At 43.4% G+C, this 24374-nt stretch overlaps 1 protein-coding gene across 1 annotated transcript in view; it reads left to right on the forward strand.

Moving 5' to 3' along the window:
• The window catches only part of PTPN21 (protein tyrosine phosphatase non-receptor type 21), a 62367-nt gene that overhangs the window by 34757 nt on the left and 3236 nt on the right, over positions 1-24374 (forward strand). The window contains exons 9-15 of the mRNA XM_045562317.1: positions 1849-1936; positions 2641-2720; positions 10481-10541; positions 11141-11225; positions 16039-17420; positions 21880-22017; positions 22821-23042. Of these exons, the coding sequence (XP_045418273.1) occupies positions 1849-1936; positions 2641-2720; positions 10481-10541; positions 11141-11225; positions 16039-17420; positions 21880-22017; positions 22821-23042 (2056 nt within the window). The remainder of the gene's footprint in view (positions 1-1848; positions 1937-2640; positions 2721-10480; positions 10542-11140; positions 11226-16038; positions 17421-21879; positions 22018-22820; positions 23043-24374) is intronic.

The raw sequence follows: 24374 nt of genomic DNA on the forward strand, positions 1-24374 counted from the left end.
CTATGCTGAATGCTTTCTGTGTATTTTTTCATGTAATCTTCATAACAACTCCCAGCGGCAGGTATTACCACCACTTTGCACATGGGATAATTGAGGATTATAAAAGTTAAGTGATTTGTCCAAGGTTACCCAATTATTAACTAGCATAATCAGGACAAGAACTTAGATTCTCCACTTTAAGCCTGGGCTTTTAACCACTGTATTAAACAGCTTCTTTTATTCCTTCTATTCTCTACTTCATGTGCCATGCCTCCCCCACCACCCCCTGCCCCAACTCAAGCTTCCTAAACCATCCGCACTACCATTTCTTGTTGAGAACTAGTTTTTTCCTGTTAAGAGCTTTTTCTCTAAGCTAAGATCTCCTCCTTCACATCCTTTGCTTTACTGCCTTTTGGGTCCTGAGTTCTCCACGGTGATTATGACCCCAGTGTACACGGTTTGGGCAGCAGAACCCCACTCCTAGACCACACTGTCCTGAGCTGGGTGGCTCCGCTTTGGCGATTGCTCTCTTGTCCCCAAGCCACTCATATTAAGTCTTCCCAGCATGTCCAGTTGCGGGGCAGGGAGAGGAAAATGGATCTGGGCTGCACCTGAAGGGCAGAACTATGATGGTGCCCAAAGGGTCACAGGGAAACTTGGGACATCTTCCTGGCGCCCTTCGTCACTGGATAGGAATGTTACAAATTGCCTTATTTAATATGATGCAAACGATCCTATAGGTCTAACAAATATTGAATCACTACTAACTTAATTTTATTTTAATAACTTTTAAATTTAATATAATATGGAAGGGTAAAATTTTTTCTTCCATTTTTCTTTTTATAAAATTATAGTTATGTAATAAAAGTGAATATTAATATATTAAAAACTAAATATAAAATTAGTATTAACATAAGATAGGATTTTGACTTGTAGTGAACACTCCCAAAATAGTTTACTCCTTGAGTTCCTAGCATTTGAGTGTTGTCTTCACCCTGAAGCTTTTCAGAACATTCCTCCCCACTTTTGTGCCTTACTTTTCTTAAGTAACGTAATATTACTTATTTGCTGTTCTCTCTTATACCCCCACCCTCCAAACTGTGCCCCTTTGAGGGAAGCACTGTGCTTTACTGATCTTATTGTCCTTAGGACCTAATGCAAGTTCTGGGATAATATAGTGGGTACCCCTCATTTTGTTGAAGGAATAGATGAGGCATTGGCAACCAGCTAAGGATAGGGCTCTTTGATCATCAAGTGAATCTAGCAATTGAGGATAATGCATTTTACATCTTTTAAATACCCCTTTTTCCTCATTTAATATACATGCATTTACTTTTTGCAACTAGTTGGCTGTCACTTCAAATAGAAGACACATGCTAGCTGATTAAAACCAGTTTTCTTTCAAAAATGATCGAGAAATATTAACTTAGGCATCAATCTTTTTTTTTTTTTTTTTTTTTTTTGAGACAGAGTCTCACTCTGTTGCTGGGCTAGAGTGCCGTGGCGTCAGCCTAGCTCACAGCAACCTCAAACTCCTGGGCTCAAGCCATCCTTCTGCCTCAGCCTCCCGAGTAGCTGGGACTACAGGCATGTGCCACCATGCCCGGCTAATTTTTTATATATATTTTTAGTTGTCCAGCTGATTTCTTTCTGTTTTTAGTAGGGACGGGGTCTTGCTCTTGCTCAGGCTGGTCTCGAACTCCTGAGCTCAAACAATTCATCTGCCTCAGCCTCCCAGAGTGCTAGGATTATAGGCGTGAGCCACTGTGCCCGGCCTAGGCATCAGTCTTAAGGAGAAACCATGTGTTCTGTCTCCTAGAATACATGTGAGTACTCTCATGTTGCCATTCTCTGTTTGCTTTTCTTTAGGTGGCATGATATTGCTAACATGTCCCACAACAAGTCCTTTTTTGCATTAGAACTAGCAAATAAAGAGGAGACCATCCAGTTTCAAACTGTGAGTCTACATTAGTGATCTATCTTCACGGAATGTTTTTCCTAAAAGTTAACAAGTTGGCATTTTGGTGTGCATGTGTGTTTGGGAGGGGATGGCATTAAAAGTATAATATTTCATGATTTTATAAAAAATAAAGTTTTTTGATAGAACACTTTGTAAAATGGCACTCGGCAAAAAGGAGTTGCCCAGTGAATATTGTTGCATGAATGAATCTTTGGATAAATACTATCTGATCATGATGACCTTTAAATTAAACTTAAGAGATTAACTAGGGGAGAAAGTAAACACTAATATCTTAATTCTATTGATAAATGAATTGCTCTGCAGAAATATTATTTAACAGTTATTAGCTTTTCTCTTACCAAAGGCAATATTGAGTTACTGAGTCAAATGGTTTTTTAGAAATGTCTTTGAGTATATTTCTTAAGAATAAAATTTGATATTTTTGTAATTTTTAAATTTCTAAGTCATTTGAAACTGTTTAATATCAGAATCACTTTGTTAGAACAGATTGTCTTTAAATCCTACTTGTGGCATTCATATGATAGGCATAGTGTTAGAAAATCAAAGAATTGCAGTGTGCTGAAAGTGTCCATGTTATAATGTATCACCAAGTCATATCTTGTCCTCAGACAAACTCTGAGTTAAAAGTACCAAGTTGTAAGTGTGCTTTCATACTACTTTCTGCCTATTTTGTTTGCTAGGAAGATATGGAAACAGCAAAATATGTATGGAGACTCTGTGTTGCACGACACAAATTTTACAGACTAAACCAGTGTAACCTGTAAGTATATCCTGCTCATGGAAATTGCAGAAATAGAAAATATTGAATTTAGACATTTTAATCTTGAGTTTCATTGTAACTAGAAAGGCAAATTTTATCAAGTGATCTTTTTTGAACACTTTCATAGTAATCTTTTCACTTTTGTTGCAAGTTAAAATAACATTTCTTACTTTTCTTATTTTAGCTTTGAACCAACTTGTAATAGCTATGAATATGCCTCTAAGATTTCTTTCCACTGGTTACTAGAACCATTCTAATTCTGGAAAGTTGAAAAGAGAATAATATCTTTTATTTTTTTTAAATCAATGCCCTGGTCAGCATTTTAAGTAATTAAAGATTATTCAACTTTTCAAGCCATTTGAAGAATTTATGCCCTTCTTTCCTAATGTACATTCTTATTAGCCCACACTGGTTTCCCACTGTCTGCTACATCGTTCCCATCAGCGTTCAAGCACGCTCTGATCTTTCACATGTGAAACACTGTTATTCCACATCCCCCTCTAGCCTCAGCACTGTGTCTCTGCTTTCTTTTATAGCAGATTTTGTCAAAAAAGTTGTATATACTTGTTTCTTTCCTTCCTTCCACCCTGTTGCCCCTAAACCACCACACCAGTGACACTGCTTGCTGTCACCAGGTGTACTTCATCCAGTGGTCGTGTCACGAGCTCCTTCACTCGGCCTCTCCGCAGCACTGAATCTGTGATTGCACCTTCCTTCCTGACCCCCTCCTGGGTTCCTCATTCTCGGCTATTACTTCTCAGTCACCTTTCCTGGGTTAGTCCTGAGACCTCTTCTCCAGCTACACTCCTAGGGGATTTTACCTTGCCTCAGGCTTATATGCTAGAAGTACATCAAATTTTATTTCTAGCCTTTTCTCCCTGAGCTCTCGACTCCCGCATGCTGCTGCCTACTTGGCATCTCCATTTGGGTACCCAAGAGGCCTCTCAAGTTTGGCATGTCTAACATAGGCCTCCTGATCACCTCCTCCTCTTCCTGCCCCCAAATCTGCTGCTTCCCTGCTCCTTCCCATGTCAACACGTGGCAGCACACCCACGGTTTCCCAGTTGCTCAGGCCCCAAACCCCGAAGTCACACTTAATTCCTGCTTCTCTTTCATACCACATCTGTTCATCAGCAAGCACTTCCAGCTCTGTCTTCAAAATATATCTGAAATCTTACCATTTTTGCCACCTTTTCTGCTAACAACTTGGTGCCAGCCACCATCACTCCTCATCTGGATTGTTGCAGTAGCCTTCTGACTCTCTCCCTGTTTCTGTGCCGCCCCTGCCTGTAGCTTATTTTCCATATGTCAGCCAGAATGATGTTGGTTTAACACGAGTCAGATCCTGTCACTCTTCTTAAAACCCTCCGCTGGCATTCCATCTTACTTACAAAAAAGGTATGAGGGCTGTATGTGATACGGTCCTTGCCTGGTTCTAAACTTGTTTCCTTTACCCTCCTTGTTCACTCTGTTCCAGCCACACTGGAATCCTCGTTGATGTATGAACATGTTGCACCCTCAGGGATGCGCTCCAGTTAGTCTTCTGGGTGGATAAGCAAAAGATGTAGCACTGTTCTTAAAATTGTAGGTCAGGACCAAATCGGAGCATGCTCCTCTCCCCCCGCCCTTCCTGGCTACGGGATTAAGTGCAGGCTCCTTAGGTCTCCTCTGGGCTTATCTGCTGTAGCCCTGTGACTCTGGATTCTGGCTCCAAGAACCCCTCATTCCTTGTTGTCCTAATGCCTCTCCAGCCCAGGCCTTTGCCAGAATGCCCTTCCTTCGTTCTCTACTTTGGCAGACTGTTAGTCATTCCTCAAGATCTAGTTTGAAATGCAGCCACCCTGGACATCAGCAAGCATTTCTTTTGCTTAGTCCTTAATACTACCCTGAAAGGTCTGGTTTATTCCTACTTTTACAATAATGATTCTAATAATTCACAATAATAATTTAGTAAATACTTGCTCTGTATCAAGCATTATACTGAGAGCTTTTTATCTTCTTTAGTCCTAACAGTGACCCTGTTTGGCACAATTATTACTGCCCCGTTATTGATGAAAGTATGGAGGTGTAGAGAAGTGAAATGTCTTGTCCCTGCCATGCCACTAATGAGAGGGAGCAGCAAATGGGAACCTGTGCTAGAGTGTTGCAGTGTTTGTGTCTGCTGGGTAAATGTGGGTTTGTCCATCTCTTTTGTCTGATGGAGTCCTGTGAGGGCAGGGCCTCCTCTCACTCATCTCCACGGCCTGTGTGTGGCCAAGGCTTAGTGAACAGAAGCCTGAGTGAGACAGTGGTGGGAGTCACAGGAGAAAAGCCCTTTTGACGCTTGCCTGATTGCCTTTTATTACGGATCCCAAATTGGGGGTAGGGGGACATTTTGTCCTTTAGCACCAGGAAGGAGAAAGGCTGTGGACGTGCTTTCTGTTGTGCAGGATTAACAGTGCAAAAAGAATAGGCATTGTCCATGCGGACAGAGAACCATCCAGTGATTAGCACTTAGGCTTCATCCCCTCTCCTCTGTGTGTCCCCCCACCCCCAGTGTTTTTATCTGAGTCCCCACTGGTGGTCTGGTGTTGGGGCTTTGGTAAGCACTGACTGACAGGAAGGCGTTTTCCCCGTGGCGTTAGGAAGCCCTGTCTGCTCATTGCCCATGGGCGTGTGAATATGAAAGAGTTCCCCCTGGTGGTCAGACTCGGTATAGCTACTAGCCCAGGGTAGTGCATTTGGGGCTCCCAGAGGCTTGGCCTGGTTACCCAACCGCGTGTGACGTTATTTCTATGCAGAAGTGAATTCTAAGATTCAAGCAATAGATATGTCATCTATTGGAACACAGTGTTTTCATTTGAAAGCCTTACATAAATTTAAGAGAATTAATAATATTGAGCTATCATTATGTCAGTTCATTCCTTTTCTGGAAAATAGTGAAGAATCAGTCATTTTGAATAAATCGTAAGATGTAATCCTTTTCCAAATGGCATCCATATTGGTTGGTGTTAGTGCTTTTTTTAAAAAGCATTTTTTGGGCAAATTACCACGTAGTAATAATTTTAAAATGTAGAGCGAAAAGCAACAAATGATTGTTTGCAGTAAATGATTTAGTCTTAGAAATCTAATTTTTGGGATATTGCTGTTTATTGGCAAGTGTGAATAAAACCAAATTAATGTCATCAGTTGCACGTATTACATCTGTATAAGGAACATCTGATTCTTTTAAAAAGGGAATAATTATGTTTAAAGGACTATTTTCCAAAATTTGTTTTTAATCTCTGTATATCCAGTAGATTCTCTATGAACTATTCTTATGTAATTATTGATGATTCATTCTGTGGGAAGCCAATCTATTTCATGGTGAGCATTTGTTTTCCATGTAAGGTAAATGAAGCTTTTAATATTAGCTTTTCCAATTTTGATGGGTAATAAAACTGAAAATAACTATAATTTTTATGGCCATCTCTTTTAAGGTTCTCAGTGTAGACTGCTTAGTCACATTCAGTATTATGATTCTGAAGTTTTGGTAGACTTGTTCTCATGGTCCAGATGGATAAACTCAAGTGTGATGGGCATTTAACAAAACTGCAGCTGGGCTGGCACTGGGCAGTGGGTTCTGGATGTCTAGTTCAGGCTGGGGTGACTGACTGGTGGCCCAGGAACTGGATTCTACTTGCACAGAAAGGAGGACTTTGCTCCCAGAGTGTCCCTTTCACCCCCAGTCCTGGTCTATAACCTAATAGCATTTGGGATGGCCTTATGTGATTCATCTAACCTTGACCCAGATAACTGTACTTTAGTATTTGTACAATGGCATGATCCAATAGTCTCGCTCCCACCCACCCAACGAGGCAGTTAAGGTAACAGAATATCTTTTTATGTCACCCAAGCCTTAAAAATGTTAGGTAGATAACAATCTCTTTGGTTTAATTTGTAAAATGGGGATAATGGGACCTTTACTGAACATTCCTGTAGGGTTGGATTAGCAATTATAAATGAGATAATAATGTCAATGTCAAAAAGCTTCTTCTAACCTCCTCTCTCCCACCGAGGCCTCAGAAATGATCATGCTGTAATCAACCTCCCTGATTTACATGAGAAGAAGACTGGGAGAGAGGGGCCTTGGTAAAGGGCCTTTCCTCTCCTCTGTCTGTAGGGGAGGGCAGGATGGTGTCCTCCAACCTGCAAAGCCATGTGATAGAGGGCTTAGGAGACTGTCCAGAGGGTAAACTTGGATCTCAGTCAGCGGCAGGCTGCTCTCCAAGTACAGTGAGAGGGTCGGTGAGTGTTCCTGTGGGTTAGGGCTCTCGGTGAACATCGGAGCCGGTGTCCACCTGGCTTCTGGAGACTTCTATGATCCAGGAGACTGACTGGAGTAGACCCTGCCTGGCAAGGGAGAGGGATGGCCCCATCTTCTAAGCCTACGGCAGGGCTTGAAGAGACTGTGGGAATCCTGGAAGAAGACGGAGCAGCCCCTGTCCCATCCAGTCCTCTGGGCCCCCAGAGGTGTGGCGAGGACCCAGCGGTTCCTACGGACCCGTGTGGACCAGCAGGGCAGTAACAGGGTTGAACTGAGGAGCAGCCACAGGCCAAACAGTGGGATCTCTGGGCGTGGGGACGTGGACCTCTGGTAGGGCTGAAGAGAGGCAGCTTCCTTTCCCGAGTGGGTTCTCATGTGGATGAAGGTCAGTATTACCCTAGAAAACCGCACGCCATGGAGCTAGAGTGAAGCGCAGCACCAGTTACCCGAGATGATCTCTGCCAGCTCTGTTCCTCTCCCTGCCCGCAGCACCAGGGAGCTACAGGCATCTCAGAGCTAGAGCAGCGACCTTCAGCCTGAACGTGCAGCTCTGGCCTACCCTAGTCCCGGGAGGGAGAAGGGCTTTTTTTCTTCCTTACCCTTACTAAGCTCAAGAGGCAAGTCATTGAGACAAACACTCGCTGGGTATTTCCACCATCCAATGCGTTTTTGATCATTAAAATCTTACTCTCCTTCACCAGCTATAAATATATATATATAAATATATATATGGAAATGAGCTTGACCCTAAATGCTTAGAAAAGAACATCAACTTCAGTCCTCACTCACTGTGTCATTCATTTGCTCAATAAACATTTGAGGGCTTCCTTGTGTGCTGGGCACCAGTGATACCATGGCATGTCCTCTTGCCTCCAAAGTAGTTCACAGATTAGTTGGGACTGGGGAAGGGGTCAGATAAATCGCTGTTAGAGGCCTGTGCTTAGGAATCTGACAGACCTGGCTGGTTCAAATGCCGGTTCTGCTACTTGTTTGCCATGTGACCAGTAGTGATTTACTTAATCTAAGTTTCAGTTTCCTTATCTGTGAAATCAGGATAATAACTGGACCTCCCTTATAGGGTTGGTGTTCAGATTCCATGAGATAATCATGTACAGTTTCAATAAGTAATATAATTGATTGCACTTGGGCTGGCACATATTTTTTTTTTTTTAAGAGATGGGAGTCTCACTGTGTTGCCCAGGCTGGAGTGCAATGGCTATTCACAGGCCCCTTCGTAGTGCACTACAGCCTTGAACTCCTGGGCTCAAGCGGTCTTCCTGCCTCAGCCTCCCAGGTAGCTGAACTACAAACATGGGCCACCGTGCCTGGCTCAGCCTTTTTTCTTGCCTTCTTCAGTGGACACATTCCAGTGATTTCTTCTCAGAATTCTTTAGCTGTCTCATTTTTAGTAGCACCCATCAACATAGTAACTGCCCCACAAGTTTGGAAACAGCCAACAGATAAGTCATTTTCTCTTGTAAGCCAAGTTGAGAATAGCTCATCTCAGAGTAAACTGCATTTATAACAACAATGCCAAGAAGAAAGAGGAGGTTTAGAATATTGGAACTGATGGCAAGTCAGCCTAGGTTAAAACAGGTAGTGGCTGGATGACTCACTAGTGTAGTTTGTTTTGTGTTTAGCAGAACCGGCTGCAGCAGTGGGCAGTGTTCGCCTCCACGCTGGCTGCTGCCGGCAGTGGTGCCAAGATAACTGTTGTGTGTGGGAGTTGCCGCCTATGCTCCGGAGCTCTGCGTCCTTGGATTTTGTGTTTAACACACTTCAGTTTTATTTCTGCCTCAGACTGGGAAACTATGGATGTTTTTGGAATTTGTTGACAGAGGATGCTATAAGCAACCCTTTCTCCCCATTTCTGAATTTATGATACTTTAAAAGTTCAGTCGGTCTAGACAGTGAGTCTCTGATAGACTGAACGTAAAGGCCAGGGCCCAGTTTGTCTGCACCCAGCTCTGGCAATGGAGAATAACCAGGGACAGTGAATTTCAAGGCTACAAACATAGTGTCCTCAAATTCCGGACACCAGTTTTAAGAAATACATGAATGTGCAGTTAAGGAGTATTAGAAAAAAAACAAACCCCACAACAAAACAAAAAGCCCAGAGCCACCATGCAGACTTATTTCTCCAAAATAAATACAGGAAGAATGGAACATCCTTTGGAAAAGAGATATTTATTTTTCAACAACCTGATGATAATGAAAGGAAATTATTTTAAAAAGTGAACTAGTAAAAGCAGTTGTAGTCACCTGATGTTCAGTTCCTAATACGTACTAGTTTTTTTAATCTCAAGTCATGTAACAAAAAGCTAATATCCAGGGTTTGAATATAAGATACCACTTATCGGAGTGCTAAGAATAATGTTAATTTATGAGACAGGAACTTGATATAATGGTAAATTTGCTGATTAAATTGATTGAATGTTGACTTTGTGATGATGGATTTTTCTAGTAGTTAGTCCTTAGAACACTATAACCAAAGATCACAAAATATTTTTGTATCAGTTATTAACTGCATTATATAAGCTCACGAGCCAGGGCTTAAGAAAAAGTGCTTTGACAACATTATATGTCATCAGTGAAGCCAAGAATCCAATGTGTTTAGGTTCTTAGATCTTATTTGCAATTAAAAGTGACCACACAGAAGGACAACAACAAAAAATCCTGCCTCTATTTAACAACAATAGTTACACGTGGGCTCTGCTGATTCTTGTTTGTTCCTTTCTTACCTAATTGTTTCTTCAAAGATGGAACTTGCTGCATGAATAGTTTAAAATCTCAAATTATCAGATAAATGTCAGCACTGCTTAATACTCTTTGCCTTTTAAAAAATATATTTAAAACTGATCGGACAGAAATTTCTTGCAGAGAAAGGCAATGGGTTTGCCACAGGCCCATTGAACCAAAATTTCTACTTTTTGCTTTGCGTAACTTAGTTCCTTAGAGGAAATGTAGATTCTTCAGTCACCGAAATTATAAATTTATCTCTTGATTGTGTTTGTAGTCTTGGTTAACAGACTTCTAATTAATGGCAGTTCATACTGCTTCCGGCTCGTGGCTGGCAGTTGGTGGTCACTCCCAGGACTGTCAGTGGACAGGCTCGGGGCTCACCCAGTGCACAGGAGAGATGCATCTGCACCGGATCCTGCTTCCGCTGGTGTGAGAGTGCGGGTTGTCGCCTTGTGTCTTTCCCCTCTGCCTGTGGCCACTGTAGAGGTTGATCTGGATGGCAGGAAACAGGGAGCCCGAGACCACGGCACGGGTTGAGGGACTGGGGAAGCAGGAAACGGCCGAGGCCCCATGGTGGACAGAGAATCTCCTTTTTCTCTAATTTATGACTGGTTAGTTTATCTTTTTTGTCTAAGAAGATTTATCTTTTTACCTTCCTGTATCTTCTTTTGGTAGAAGTAGGAAGTGTGCGTCTGTGTGTACATGCTCTTCTCAAAGACTTATTCTTTTACAGGCAAACTCAGACGGTCCCAGTGAACCCCATCAGAAGGAGGTCTTCTTCAAGGATGTCTCTGGTAAGAAAAAAGGAAGATATATGTATATTTTTAAGTGATGTCATTCTTCTCAATAAGATATGCTTTTAGTAGTGTTAATTTTGAGTTTGAACCATAAACGTGTGCTGACACTTGATCATTTGTAACCAAAGAAATGGTTTTTCCATAGGTCCAACTTAGCATTTGTATTATTATATGTAATTTTGAGTCCAACCTAATATTAAAAACTTGGTAGGCCAAGTGTAATTGTAAGCTGATGTATATTTAAAATACTAGATGACTGTCTAAAAAGATTGTGCTACATGTAAGCTTCTTATATTCAAATGTTTATACAGGGAAATTTGTGTCTGTGCCTTCTTGCTCTTTTTGGGTGCAGATTTTCTTGTGCCGTCTAATGTCCTTGGTATCAGTGCACAGGGCTTGGCATTGCCATTTGGGGAAACATTGAAAATGATAGATATGGTAAGAGCTGCTGTATCTTCATGTTTATTTTCCATATGTAATATATTTAACTCCTTTAGAAGTTTTTTAAGGGAGGGAAAGAATCCAGCAGAGAATAACTTTATCTGTATTACGTAGGTAACGTGTTTTAACCCTGTGTCCGACTCTCCATTTCTTAGCCTAAACCTCAGCCCTACGGGATGCCTCCCCCTCCCCCGCTGCACTATAATGGACATTATACGGAGCCATATGCCTCTTCCCAAGGTACAGTACAGTTATGACTATGAATAAATCTATGAAGACAGAGGGATCTTGAAACCTGGATAGTTTTTGGTTCACCCAAGTTTTAAACCCCCAATTGTTGTCATGATTACAGCCATCCTGGACTCATAAAAGCAGCCATTATATTCAAGTTCTTGGATATTTGTAAAAAACATGCAGTATTGAATTTTGATGCTCAGATGATCCCAAATTTGGCCAATGGAAACTCAGTCGAGCTGGTTCCCATGTCCTTTTCACACTCCCCCATTAGCTATCAAGTGCTTCCTCACTTTCTGGTGAAAAATGTCGGTCTTGCTTTGTTTTTTTTCCCTACCAGAGACTTTATAAAAAATTGATTACTGCAGTTTTCACATGAGAAGTATAGAGAACTGTATTTATAACAGTGCCCCCAAAGCTGAAGCTTAGGCAGTCATTTAACTTTACTCTCTATTCTCTGTATAAGACTATACTAAAAGCCAAGGAAGTTTACGCAGATGAGTAATTTACGTCTCTTATTCTTTTTTTTTTTTTTTAGAGATAGGTTCTCACTCTGTCATTCAGGTTGGAGTGTAGTGGCATGATCATAGCTCCCTATGACCTTGAACTCCTGGGCTCAAGTGATCCCCCGTCTCAGCCTCCAAACTAGCTAGGACTACATGGGTGTACCACCACCTCTGGCTAATTTTTAAAAAATTTTTGGCAAGATAGGGTCTTGCTATGTTGCCCAGGCTGGTGTTGAACTCCTGGCCTCAAGTGATCCTCCTGTCTTGGCTTCCCGTTGTGCTGGTATTACAGGCGTGAGCCACTGCGCTGGCCTCACATCTTAAGAAGCTTGGAACCTAATAATGGGGGATAAGACAAGTACACAAATTACTTGAATGCACAAAGAACATGATTGTTTTTCTGAGAGCGAGCATGCAATTACTGTGCTATGTGAGAGAAGAAAGACTCATAATGTTGGGGAGAGTGAGAAGAACTTTCTGGACCTCAAAAGACGAGTAGATTTCAGCAGGTAGAGAGGTGGACACTTGACTGGGATTGCTGCTCCTGGGTTTGGGGGATAGTGAATGCTGAGGCACAGAATGAAGAAGGGGGCGTTTGGGGAGTAGAGTGGTCCAGTTGCCCTCTCATGTAGAGAATAATGCATGAAGGACCCAGAAGGTGGGTTGTGACTGTATCGTTTGTGCCAGGCCTTATGCGTAAAGATGAGAATTTTCATGCAGTGAGGTAGGCAGTAGGGAGCAGTGCTTTGGGGTGTGGATTCTGAAAGCGTCCACCTCGGATGTTTTTGTATTTCTTCATTGTCCTCTCCCGCCTCTCCCGCCTGCCCCTTTCTGGTACTTGGAATTCCAGCCCTTCCCGCATCTGGGACGAGGCTTTCCTCTGCATTGTTAGTCTCTGCTGCTCATTCTCCTACCTCAGTCTGTGAACATCCCAAAATTTTTTTGTTCTCCACTCTTTAAACTATGGTTTGAATTATTTTTTTCTTTTCTTTCTTTCGTTTTCCTTTCTTTCTCCCTCTACCTCCCTTCCCCTCCCCCTCCCTGCCCCTCCCCCTTCCTTTTTTCATTTCTTTTTTTCTCTCTTTCTCTCTTTTCTTTTTTCTTTTCTTTTCTTTCTCTCTCTTTCTTTCTCTCTCTCTCTTTCTTTCTCTCTCTCTCTCTTTCTCTCTCTCTTTCTTTCTTTCAATAGGGTCTTGTTCTGTCGCCTGTGCATGAGTGCAGTGGCATCATCCTAGCTCACAGCAACTTCAAACTTCTGGGCTCAAGTGATCCTCCTGCCTCAGCCTCCCAAGTAGCTGGGACTACAGGCATGTGCCACCACACCTGGCTAATTTTTATTTTTTTGTAGAGATGGGGTCTTGGTATGTTGCTCAGGCTGGTCTTGAACTCCTGACCTTAAGCAGTCCTCCCACCTCAGCCTCCCAAAGTGCTTGGGCATTACAGGTAGAAACCACCGCACCTGGCCTCTTTTCTTTCTCACCCACTTCTTTTGCGAGGACCCTCTGTGTGCTGCTGCTTCTGGTTGGTCAGCCACTTGCCTTTGCTGTTCTGTTAACCCTCTCTGAGGTCCGCAGAACCCCCAGATTCTCCTCTCTGTCCAGTTCAAGGATTTGCTCCTTCTTGAAAATCTCTTTCCAATGTGCTTGGTTTTCCCTCCTCTTTCCTGCCAGTGTTATTTGCTGTGCCCTGAAGGTCTATGCTGTGCCCTCCTCCCTCCCTCTATGAGCTTGCACAGCTGTCTCATCCACATTTAAAATTTCAGCAAGCACGACTATCACATCTATATGGTCCACCCCATCCTCACTCCTGGGCTCCAGGCCCATGTTTCCAACTGTGTGATAGGTCGTGCTGACAGTTCCGGGAGCTTTTGCGTGTGAAGCCCTCAGTGGAGCACCTGGTTTATGGTAGCACTCTGTAAACAGTACTGGAAATTCAAATATTAAATTTGAACTCTGCACTCCACTTGACAAGCCTGTCCCTTTTCCTATGTTCCTTACTTCATTTTTATGATGACATCACTATCCTGGTTAGATTCCATGCTGCATGTAATTTTCCTTTTGGTTTTTTGCCCTTGACATCTAGTCAGTTACGAATCGTATTACCTCTAACTTTATATGATATCTCTTCCATATCCCCTTCTCCCCATATTCCTGCTCCTGATCCAGTCCTCCGAATTTAGTCCCTTTCTCTTTCTTCCTTGCTTCCTTCCTTCCTCTTCCTTTTCATTTTCTTTCTTTCTTGCCTCTCACCAGCTGTTGCATGTCATGAGCCAGTATCTTCAGTGCCCGCTCTCCCTGGTTCATCTAGCCACGGCTGCCAGGCCAGTCTCCCTGGTGTACAGGATCGTTCCTTTGCCTAGTGTTCAAGACTCTGCACGGTATTCCCTGAGCCTACTCTCCAGTCTTACTTCCCACTGCTGTCTTGCTCCTCGCTAGCTACCCAGCACTCTAGCCAACCTGAGCTTGGCCTCTGGGCATGGTCCCGGCTTTGCCCTTGCTGCCCTGTTAGCCAGACGTCCTTATCCCTCACACCCTCCTGTCCACGTGCTGCCATCCAGACAGGATAGGCCAGGTTATGTTGTGCTGAGGAACCATTCCAAACTCTCAGTGGGTTAAAACAGCAAAGGTTACTCCCAGCCCAGGTCACCTGTCCGTTGTGCACCGGCAGGAGGGCTCTGCTGCACGTCAGCCCGCCTCAGGGACTTGGGCTGGGGGAGCCTCTTCTGTCCGGAATGTTGCAGGGTGAGGAGAGCATAGAAACTGGCTCTTAACCCTCCGCTGACTTTCCCTTTACTGATACTAGTTGCTTTGCTATGCCTGACATCGGGGGTGAGGAGGGGTAGAGACATCTGCTGTGGAAGCTGGACGTGCCTACCCCCCAGGGCCCCTTGAATGCCGTATCTTCTCTGGGGTTGTTCTTGAGCCTCTCTTCCCTGTCCCCATCAACCCAGCCTAAACTGCAACTGATCCTTCCCTCCTCTGGACTCCTATAACCCTTATCTCTTCTCTTTGCTTGAATTATGGTGATTTTGTGCATATCTTTCCCCTTTACTTGCCTATATTCCAGTTATCTTTTCCCCGCTTCTATTCTTAGTCTTTTCCAAGTATGGCTCACAAAAGACTGGGTGGTTTGTGGCGAGCAGAGAGGAGCCTGGAGGCAGGGAGACCAGCTAGGTGAGTGTGTGCTAGTCCAGACAAGCTGGAGTAGGGGCCTGAGGGCAGTGAGAAAAAAGAGATTCCAGAGACTGAGAGATAGCCGAGTCTTCCATAGATGGGGAAAGTACAGTGACAGGGAAGCATTATGTGTCAGCAGGGAGAATAGAGGGCAGTTTCTTCGCAGCTGTGTGTGCCACCCGAACGAAGTGCCCCCACTAGACTGTGGGATATTACTTTGATAATCAATTGTCACTTAAACCATCATAGAGCTTTTGAAGCAAAAAAGAATGCTTTTCAAGGGAAACTGTTCTCTGAAGGACTTGACTGCTGAGTTTCTTTGATGTGTTAGAAATCACCCTCACTAATAAGAGCATGAGCTACAGATTGGCTGGAAGAAACGTGGCCTCCCTTCCAGCCCCGGACAGGTTACACGCGTGCAGCCATTGTAAGATTAGATTAAACTCCTGATTCTGTTAGTCATGGCCGCAGAGCATGGGGGCCCGGGCAGGGGGAAGCTGCAGCTGTCTTAGCATGGTTCCTCTCGACTTCCGGACCCCTGTTGGGGTGTGAAGCTACTGGTGACACTGTTGGACCAGAGCAGTTTAGATCCTGCTGCACCATTACCCTTTTATAGCCAAAGTTCTTATGCTCATTCTGGAAGAACCTGTATCAACAATCTAAAATTCCAGTTGCGAAATTGTTTACAGATGACTGGTGCTTGACCTAGCTCAGCATCAGCAAGGCCACATCCCTCCCCAGGCAGAGAAAGCAGTCAGCAGCTCAGTGCCTTGAATAGTGTAATATCTGCCTGCAGTTCCCAGAAGTCTGTTTTGTGTCTCTAGTGAAACACTTTTTTAACTTCCAGAAGAAGATAACATTTTGTGACACAATTATACTTTTGACATTGGACTTGGATTTGGCCAATCTTTGTTGGATGTTGGATCCTACATGGCACCCTTTCAGTAGGCAGAGCCATCCCCGTCCCATAGATGAGGAAGCTGAGGCTCCCAGGGTCACTCTGTGTGGCCAAAGCCAGGTCATTTTAGCATGGATTTTTACAAGCTACGTTAAAAATGTCATCAAAATTCAGGGGCCCTATCTCAATATTTGGGTGGAGTAATTAATTAAAAGAATCTCATTTTAAACTTGTTTTTTCAGATAACCTCTTTGTGCCCAACCAGAATGGATACTATTGTCACTCTCAGACAAGTCTGGATAGAGCCCAGATTGACCTCAACGGTCGGATCCGTAATGGCAGCGTCTACAGTGCACACAGCACTAACTCCTTAAATAACCCGCAGTCCTACCTGCAGCCCTCGCCCATGTCCTCCAACCCCAGCATCACTGGAAGCGACATCATGAGACCCGACTATGTCCCGTCCCACCGGCACAGTGCCCTGATACCCCCGTCGTACCGCCCGACCCCAGATTATGAGACTGTGATGAAGCAGCTCAACCGGGGCATGGCGCACGCGGACAGGCAGAGCCACTCGCTGCGCAACCTCAGCATCGGCAGCTCCTACGCCTACAGCCGGCCGGACGCGCTGGTCTACAGCCAGCCCGAGATCCGCGAGCACGCGCCCTTCGCGGCGCCGCCGTCGGCGCCCTGCCCGTTCTCCCTGAATTACAGCTTCCGCAGCCAGTGCCCGTACCCCCACCCCGCCGAGAGGCGGCCCGTGGTGGGCGCGGTCAGCGTGCCCGAGCTGACCAACGTGCAGCTGCAGGCGCAGGACTACCCGGCTGCCAACATCATGAGGACCCAGGTGTACCGGCCGCCGCCGCCCTACCCGTACCCCAGGCCCGCCAACAGCACCCCGGACCTGTCGCGCCACCCGTACATCAGCAGCAGCAACCCCGACCTCGTCACCAGGCGCGTGCACCACTCGGTGCAGACGTTCCAGGAGGACAGCCTGCCGGTGGCCCACTCCCTGCAGGAGGTCAGCGAGCCCCTGACGGCCGCGCGGCGTGCGCAGCTGCACAAGAGGAACAGCATCGAGGTGGCCGGGCTGGTGCACTGGCTCGAGGGCCTGCGGCTCAAGGAGCGGACCCTGTCGGCGTCGGCGGCCGAGGTGGCCCCGCGCGCCGTCTCGGCTGGCTCCCAGCAGAGCGTGTTCACCGAGAGGACAAAGCAGGAAGAGCCCGAGGAGCAGGAAGGCTTGAGGTATGGCCACAAGAAGTCCCTCTCGGACGCCACCATGCTGATACACAGCAGCGAGGAGGAGGAGGAGGAGGAGGATTTCGAGGAGGAGAGCAAAGCGCCCGCCGCGGCCCGGTGGCCCGGAGGCTGCCCCCGGGACCCCGCGCCCCCAGCCGGGCCGCTGCAGATCCTGGAGCCCCAGCCACACGGCGCTGGGCCCGGGCCCGGGGTGCTGGACGCCCAGCGGCCCCGGAGGGACGGGCTGCTGACGCCCTCCATGTCGGAGTCCGACCTCACCACGTCGGGGCGGTACCGCGCCCGGAGGGACTCTCCGAAGAAGAGGCCGGTGTCAGACCTCCTCTCCGGCAGGAAGAACGTCGTGGAAGGCCTCCCGCCACTGGGGGTAAGCGTGGTCCCGTGTGCCCAGGCCTCCGAGTAACCTGCCTTCTCGGCATCAGCTTGTCTTTGACGGGTCACTTCTGATGCTTTCCAGCCTTTTATCTTGTTCTTTAACGTTTTTTTCTCCCCCCGCTCTCACGTTACTCTATTTTTGACTGTCTTTGAACACACTCAAGTTTATCTATGGGAATGATGGAGATCAATTAGAATCTTAGTGGTTTTGCTGGATGAAGTGAAAAGGTAAATGTAGGAGGCTTTGCGGAGTGGAATGGAAGGAGCGAATGACATGTTTTAGTAATGTGCTGTTCAGAAAAAGGAAGTTAAGACTTCATGACTTCAGCCAGAACTGCTTTGTTGGCTGCCCGTTACAAATACCCGGTGGTGATGCAGCACCCCGGGCAGCATTTTTCAGTTTGCCCAAGAGCTGTCCGTGAGAAGCACGCGGGGATGTGTTCTTAATTCTTTATGTAATTCTCAAGGTCAGAGTCTGTGTGGATACAGCTTGACTATCTTGGTGGTGACCTCTGAGGACTGGAAAGTGATTCTAGAGTTGGGAAGGGTGGTACTTTGTCAAGATAAAAACCCCCAGAGGTCCAGGTCTCTTTAAAAGAAAGATTTAAGTGAAGTGAGAATTCAAGGAAAGTCCCTTGTAGAAAATGCAGGTCTTTAATATTTGGCATAATATATAAGTATTCATTAAGTACTTCTTACCTGTTTGAAGCAAAATATAGAAAAGCATAATCACATCATTTCTAGCTGCTGTTCTCAGAGCATGTACCTTGTGCAGAGCACTTTCTGTGCTTTACTGCATCCTATTTTTATGATAAGCCCATCATTATGACCATTTTACTCAGAAGAAAGAGACTTAGATATTAAGTAATTTTTCCAAGGTCGCACAACTAGTGAGTGGCTGATCTGAAATTTTAAACCCATATTTATCTCTGCAACCTGTTCTTTTCTCTTCTACACTGTTCTACATTGAAGTAGAATGCATCTAATATTTTATCAGCTAATAATTGCTTGTTGAGACCTTGCTATTCTGTCTTTCACTGAAACTTTTTAACTGAATTCCCAACTTTTGACTAATGTCCTATGGCTTTGTCCTGAAGTGGGTCCACTCAGTCATTTTGTTGCATTGCTGAGGCTTTTGGCTCCTTGTGGCCCACACCCTCTCCCCGTGCCCTGCACTCGAGCCAAGCCAAAGTAACTAGGGTATCCATTCTGTCTCCCAGTGGCTCCCAGTGTTCCTGGCCACTAGGGCTGTCCTCCCCCATCTCTGCTGGACTGCACACGCACACTCGAAGGCCCATCGCAAGTGTGTTTCTGGCCTAGTGTCTGAAATCCTATAAGATACTGCAAACATTCTGATAAGTAGGGAAAAACTCACATAGTATATTACAGTGCTTATGAAAGAGGTTAACAGACATAGATGAAAACTACTTACTAAAGTGCCATGGATTTAAATGTGCTTCCTTTTAATCAGCTTTAGGTTTGAATTTTAAGTTCAATTTTTCCTGGGGGTACAATTTTACTTACACGAACAGTAAAGGCTAGTTCCCCAGGTGCATCCAGATTGAGCGTATAGTAGGGACAAGGCGTGGGTGGATTTTCCACAGTAACTCTACCTGACTCCCTGTGCTGGCCGGGCAGGGCTATTTTAAAATTAACACTCTTCCTGCTGCATTAAGAACTGTGCATTGTTTTTTTATGTGTGACCCAGGTAGTTTCCCCATATGATATCTGTTTTGTGTATAGCCCAGTATTCAAGATTATTTTATCCCCATGTTTTTAATAGGGACTGATAGATTTAGCTAAATCTGAGGACTTTGATCAATTTGGTTCTCTTGAAATACAAATTTTCTCTCTCATTGACTTTTAAGGCCTATAATATTAAAAAATAACGTGATTAGGTTATGCTTTGGGTCCCCTTCCTTTTGCATAAGGGATTCTGCTTACTCAAAGAATATGTATGGCAGCTGCGCTCAAGGGGAAGGAGTACAGGTCCTAAGAGTTAGAAACTCTAGGTCTGGGTCCAGACCCTGCTGTTTTTAGTTCTCTGCTCAGTGGGCAGGACCCTTCATGCATCAGAAACTCAGCTTCTATGCCTGAAACACAGGGACGGGCATCCCTGCTCTGCCTCCTGGGTGACGTTAAGTCCTACATGAGGTGAGGCATGAAAAAAATGCCTTCTGAATTATATGATTCCACATAACTGATTTCATTGTTTTGACACTGATTACCTTATAAAAAGAGGCAGCCATGTGACCTAAGGCAAGCTATTTAATCTCTCTGTGACTCAGTTTTCACATTTGTAAATGAGATGACCCCAGAGAGTTGTTGGGGGAATAAAACGCAGTCCTGGCACATTGCAAGTGCTCAGTCAATATTAACTTACTACTGTGAGGTTGCATCAGACATTTAACTTACTGACTTTCTAAGAGTTGAAGAGGCCAACCCCCTACCTATATAAATCCTCTGACCCTTTCGTAGTAACATGGGTTGTCATTATCTTGTTTGATTGTTAACAACAAATATACTAATGTGAGTTAAGGTTATAGAGGTTTAGTATTATATTAAAAACAGTGAAATAAATTGCAGACAAGAAGGAACATTTTAGACTTCTCCACCTATCTCCACCTCCAGGGACTTGATCGTTATCTTAAAGGCAGACTGGTTTGGGTGCTCTTATATCTACATAAAGACTTTCTTCTAGTACCTTTTAGTCTTGTGCAGTGATTCTCACATAACAAATTACTGTGCAGGTTATACATTTAAAACCATGTACTTGTACTCTAAGAACTAATTAATAGTTATTTGAAGCTAGTTTTGACAATATGCAACTTTCTTCAAATACTGGCTTTTGCACTGAACTTAGAGACAATTAACTTTATTTTAGCATATCAGTGTGGGCATTTTGAGTCATTTTCAGGCAGAGAAGTGTTAGATCTAGCTTATTCTAGCTGGCAAGAGGTGACTGTTAAATTTTTAGGAATCTTGTGAGCCAGTTGATGTCACATTGGCAGTTTGAATTTGGCTGTGATGGGTGTATTTACTCTATGGAAATTGGCAACTTCTGATCAGAACTTTTTCCCTCTGGAGCCAGTTGTTAAACATTACCAGCACATCACTGTTTTCTACACGTTAGACTTAATGAAATTTTAGCCTAAATAGGAACCTTTTAGTCTGTGTGTCAGTGTGTGAGTGTGTCTGCCTCTCTTTCTGTGTAGATGAAGCTCAGGGGGAAAGGTGACTTGCTGAAGGAAGTCAGAGGCTGGATTTTAACCCACGACTCTATCCATTCCTAGTCTAGTTTGTATTACCTGGGAAGCTCCTGCTCAAATGTGAATTATTAACATAAAATTTAAAAATTAGGCTAGTTAACTTTTCGAGTTAGGTGCTGATCATATTCTGTCATTATAATAGCAATTTTATAGCACTTTCCCCCTCACCACAATACCTTTTCCCTTTGCTCTTGTTCCATTATCTTGATCTTGGGGTTTCATGGCCTTTTCTAGGATGGTAGAGTTGGAAGAAAGCTGATTTCATTTATGAGACAGAACAGAGAAAACCATTTTTTTCCCATATTGGGGCTACTCATTATTATGGCTTTCAAGGAAGTGTAGCATATCCAAGGAGATTTAGCATTCTTTTTAAAATTAAAGTAAATGAAATACTTTATTTTTTTTTAGAGATGCAGTCTCCCTGTCTCCCAGGGCTGGAGTACAGTGGCATGATCATAGTTCACTGTACCCTCAAATTCCTGGACTCAGGCAGATTTAGCATTGTTATGCTTATTTGCTTTAGAAAGGAAAATCATAAGCTTTAATAATAACCTGTTTTCAGGAGACAGCATTCTGTTGGTATACCTTATCCTCCTGGTGTCATGATGGGAGATTTTACCCCTGTTTTATTTTCCTGGTTTAAAATGTGGCTGTTCTGAGAGATGTAGGGATCCCCGACCCAGGTCACACAAGTCTGCAATAGAATGTAGAACAGAGTATGGGCAGGCCGTACACACAGGGAGCTATTGAAGAAAGCATTTAATTTTTTCAGAATGGTTTGAAGAATTTATATATTTTAAAAATTATAAAAGCTTTTACAGTCAAGTGATTGCATTTAAAACCATTTTTTTGTAGACTACAGCTGTTTGTGTGTGTGTGTGTATGTGTCTTGTTTTAAAAGGAATGCTGTCTGCCTGGGCCTCACCTTTCATTACAACAGAGCCTTGTAACCAATTGTGTTTCAAAACCCTATATCTGGAAGACTTATCAGGGCTTTGGCCTTGAAAGGAATGTCTTCCTCCTAATGTTTGCTAAGCAAATGATGTGTGAAGGAGTGTAATCTCTCTTGCAGTGGCAAAGGCACACACTCCCTGTGTCTGTTTCTGTCTTTAGTCTATTAATTTCTTGTCAAAGGGGTTGTATTTTTGTACATTTCATGTGTACATATAAATATTTTTATAGGGAATGAAAAAGACTCGAGTAGACGCAAAAAAAATTGGTCCTCTTAAGTTGGCTGCCCTAAATGGACTCTCCCTGTCTCGACTGCCTCTGCCTGATGAAGGGAAGGAAGTACCTGCCAGAGCGACGAATGACGAAAGGGTATGTGTGGGACACACGGGGCTGTGTGCAGGTGGCAGATACTACAAAAATACCTGCGTGAGATTTTGGTGAATTTTCTAACACGATGTAATAATCATAAATGGGTACGAAGGAATTTTATAATGTGAGCCTCAAAATTGGGGCAAGTGTATAGCTAATGTCCTAATTGATAATTTCAGGCTTGAATGTTGATTAATTTTTTGTTTCTTAATATTCTTCTTTACCTTATTAGTGTATTTAGGAAAGGAATAACTACTTTCATTCCAGACAGCAGTTACTAAATTTTTCAAAGGTTCGTTTGTAACTGAGATGTATTTTCTATAAGAGTTTATCAAAAGCACACAGGCATGAATTTGTTTTACCACTGGATCCTGGAGACAGGTTCCCATATTTCCTACCACTTTCAGTCTTTCATATGTCATAGACCATAAATTGAAGCATTTGTTCAAAGATGTTGGAACTGATTATCCTTCCTGTAGATTTACTGTTCTCTAGGAGAATTCTGTTTGTTGTAAGGTCACAAAATTGACCACAGATTTAGAGACGAATTGGACAAATTGCTTTAGGCCAATTTTTAACTTTAAATAAAATTTTGCAATATAGTTCTCACCAACAAAATTATGTCTTTGTTCTTTTAAATCGTATCGTTGTGGCTTGTTAGCATTTAACTTTGGTTTCACCTAGAATTTTCAATATTAGATAATGCTAGACTTGAAGCAGAAAACAAGATTTCAAATGTGCAATCAAAATACAGCCGTGACATGTGGCTATCCTCATATTATCCCACATATTCTCTTCTACAGTGTAAAATTCTGGAACAACGGTTAGAACAGGGAATGGTATTCACAGAATATGAAAGAATTCTTAAAAAACGGCTAGTTGACGGTGAGTGCTCAACAGCACGACTCCCTGAAAATGCAGAAAGAAATCGATTCCAAGATGTTCTTCCCTATGATGATGCTAGAGTGGAGTTGGTCCCAACTAAAGAAAACAATACTGGTTACATCAATGCATCGCACATTAAGGTAGGAGGAAAGTATAGAGTAATAAGCAGCACGTGCAGTTTTGATAAGTTACAAGAATGGTACGAATTGTATTCATGTCTGTTTACAATACATTTTAAAATTTGTTTTTATGTATTTTTTTATTTATTTATTTTTTTAATAAACACCCTAGTTTTGAACCATTGTGATAAACTGTATTTATCACACCTGGGAAATCCATACACCAGTGCTAAAGTGTTTATCTGACAGAGCCAGGGTCATGTCTACTCTTTCCATGTGGTAAAGCCCTCTGCCCCCAGCACTGTTACCAGGGCTCAGGGAGCACTTACTTGCCTGGCTTTAGAACTTTGTCCCTCTATGTCTGAAGACCCCTTTCTAGCTCTCAGGAGCCACTAAATTGTTAGTTTTGCCTTACCACATACCTAATATGCCTTCTTATGGGACAAAAATGTCTGGGCTTTTTTTGATGGTGTTCGCAAAGGTTTTTACTTATGAAGGTGCCATCTCTTCTGTTTGTATATTCCCTGTAATCATTTTTAAATATCATTTTGTTCTTTGAAGAAGCACTTTTTTCCTGGCAACAGTATAATGCCATTTAACTGGAGTAATATTTATGGTGAGAGATAAGGGGCTAGTTTCATTTTTCTGCATATGGATAGCCAGTTTTCCCAACACCATTAATTTAAGAGGCTGTCGTTTCCCCAATGTTTATTCTTGACATCTTAACTGAGGTCAGGTTAATGCCCATTAAAATGGACAAGTGATGGTTTACAACAGGTGGTTGAATAAAGCCAGATGTTCTCTCTTCTCCATCATTGTACCCCTTGTTCATGCTGCCTAGATGCAATTCTTCATTTCTGGGAAGGAGAAATCTCATAGTGAGTAAATGTCTGTGGACAGGTGTTTTTCTTCTTTTCTGCATTCTCTCTGTTGTACAAGCAATATTTGATAAGAGAACAGTCTGACACCTGAGGCTTTCTGAAGACCTGGCAGTCTGCCTATGAATGCCAATACTCCTTGATGGTTTTTGGGAATTTATGCATGTTCCCTTCTGTTTTTTAATATGGATATAATTTATTTAAAAGCCAAGCATTTCTTTGGAGTAACTCACCCAGTCTTTTATGACTGGATGGGTAAGAATTGAATAACACTGTAGTTCTATAGTGATATTTCAAAATCTTCAGAGGCAACCTGACAAATAGTGGAAAAAGTATGAGTTGCAGAATTGGATGGGGTCTGACTCCTAGGTCTACCACTCACCAGTTGTAGGACCTCATTTTACTTATCTCTAAATAAAGAAATGGTGATACCAACCTCATAGGCTTCCCTTTAGACCTTTCCTCACTAGTTACT

The sequence above is a fragment of the Lemur catta genome, chromosome 1 (genome assembly GCF_020740605.2).
Source record: "Lemur catta isolate mLemCat1 chromosome 1, mLemCat1.pri, whole genome shotgun sequence".
In the NCBI taxonomy this organism is placed as follows: Eukaryota; Metazoa; Chordata; class Mammalia; order Primates; family Lemuridae; genus Lemur; species Lemur catta.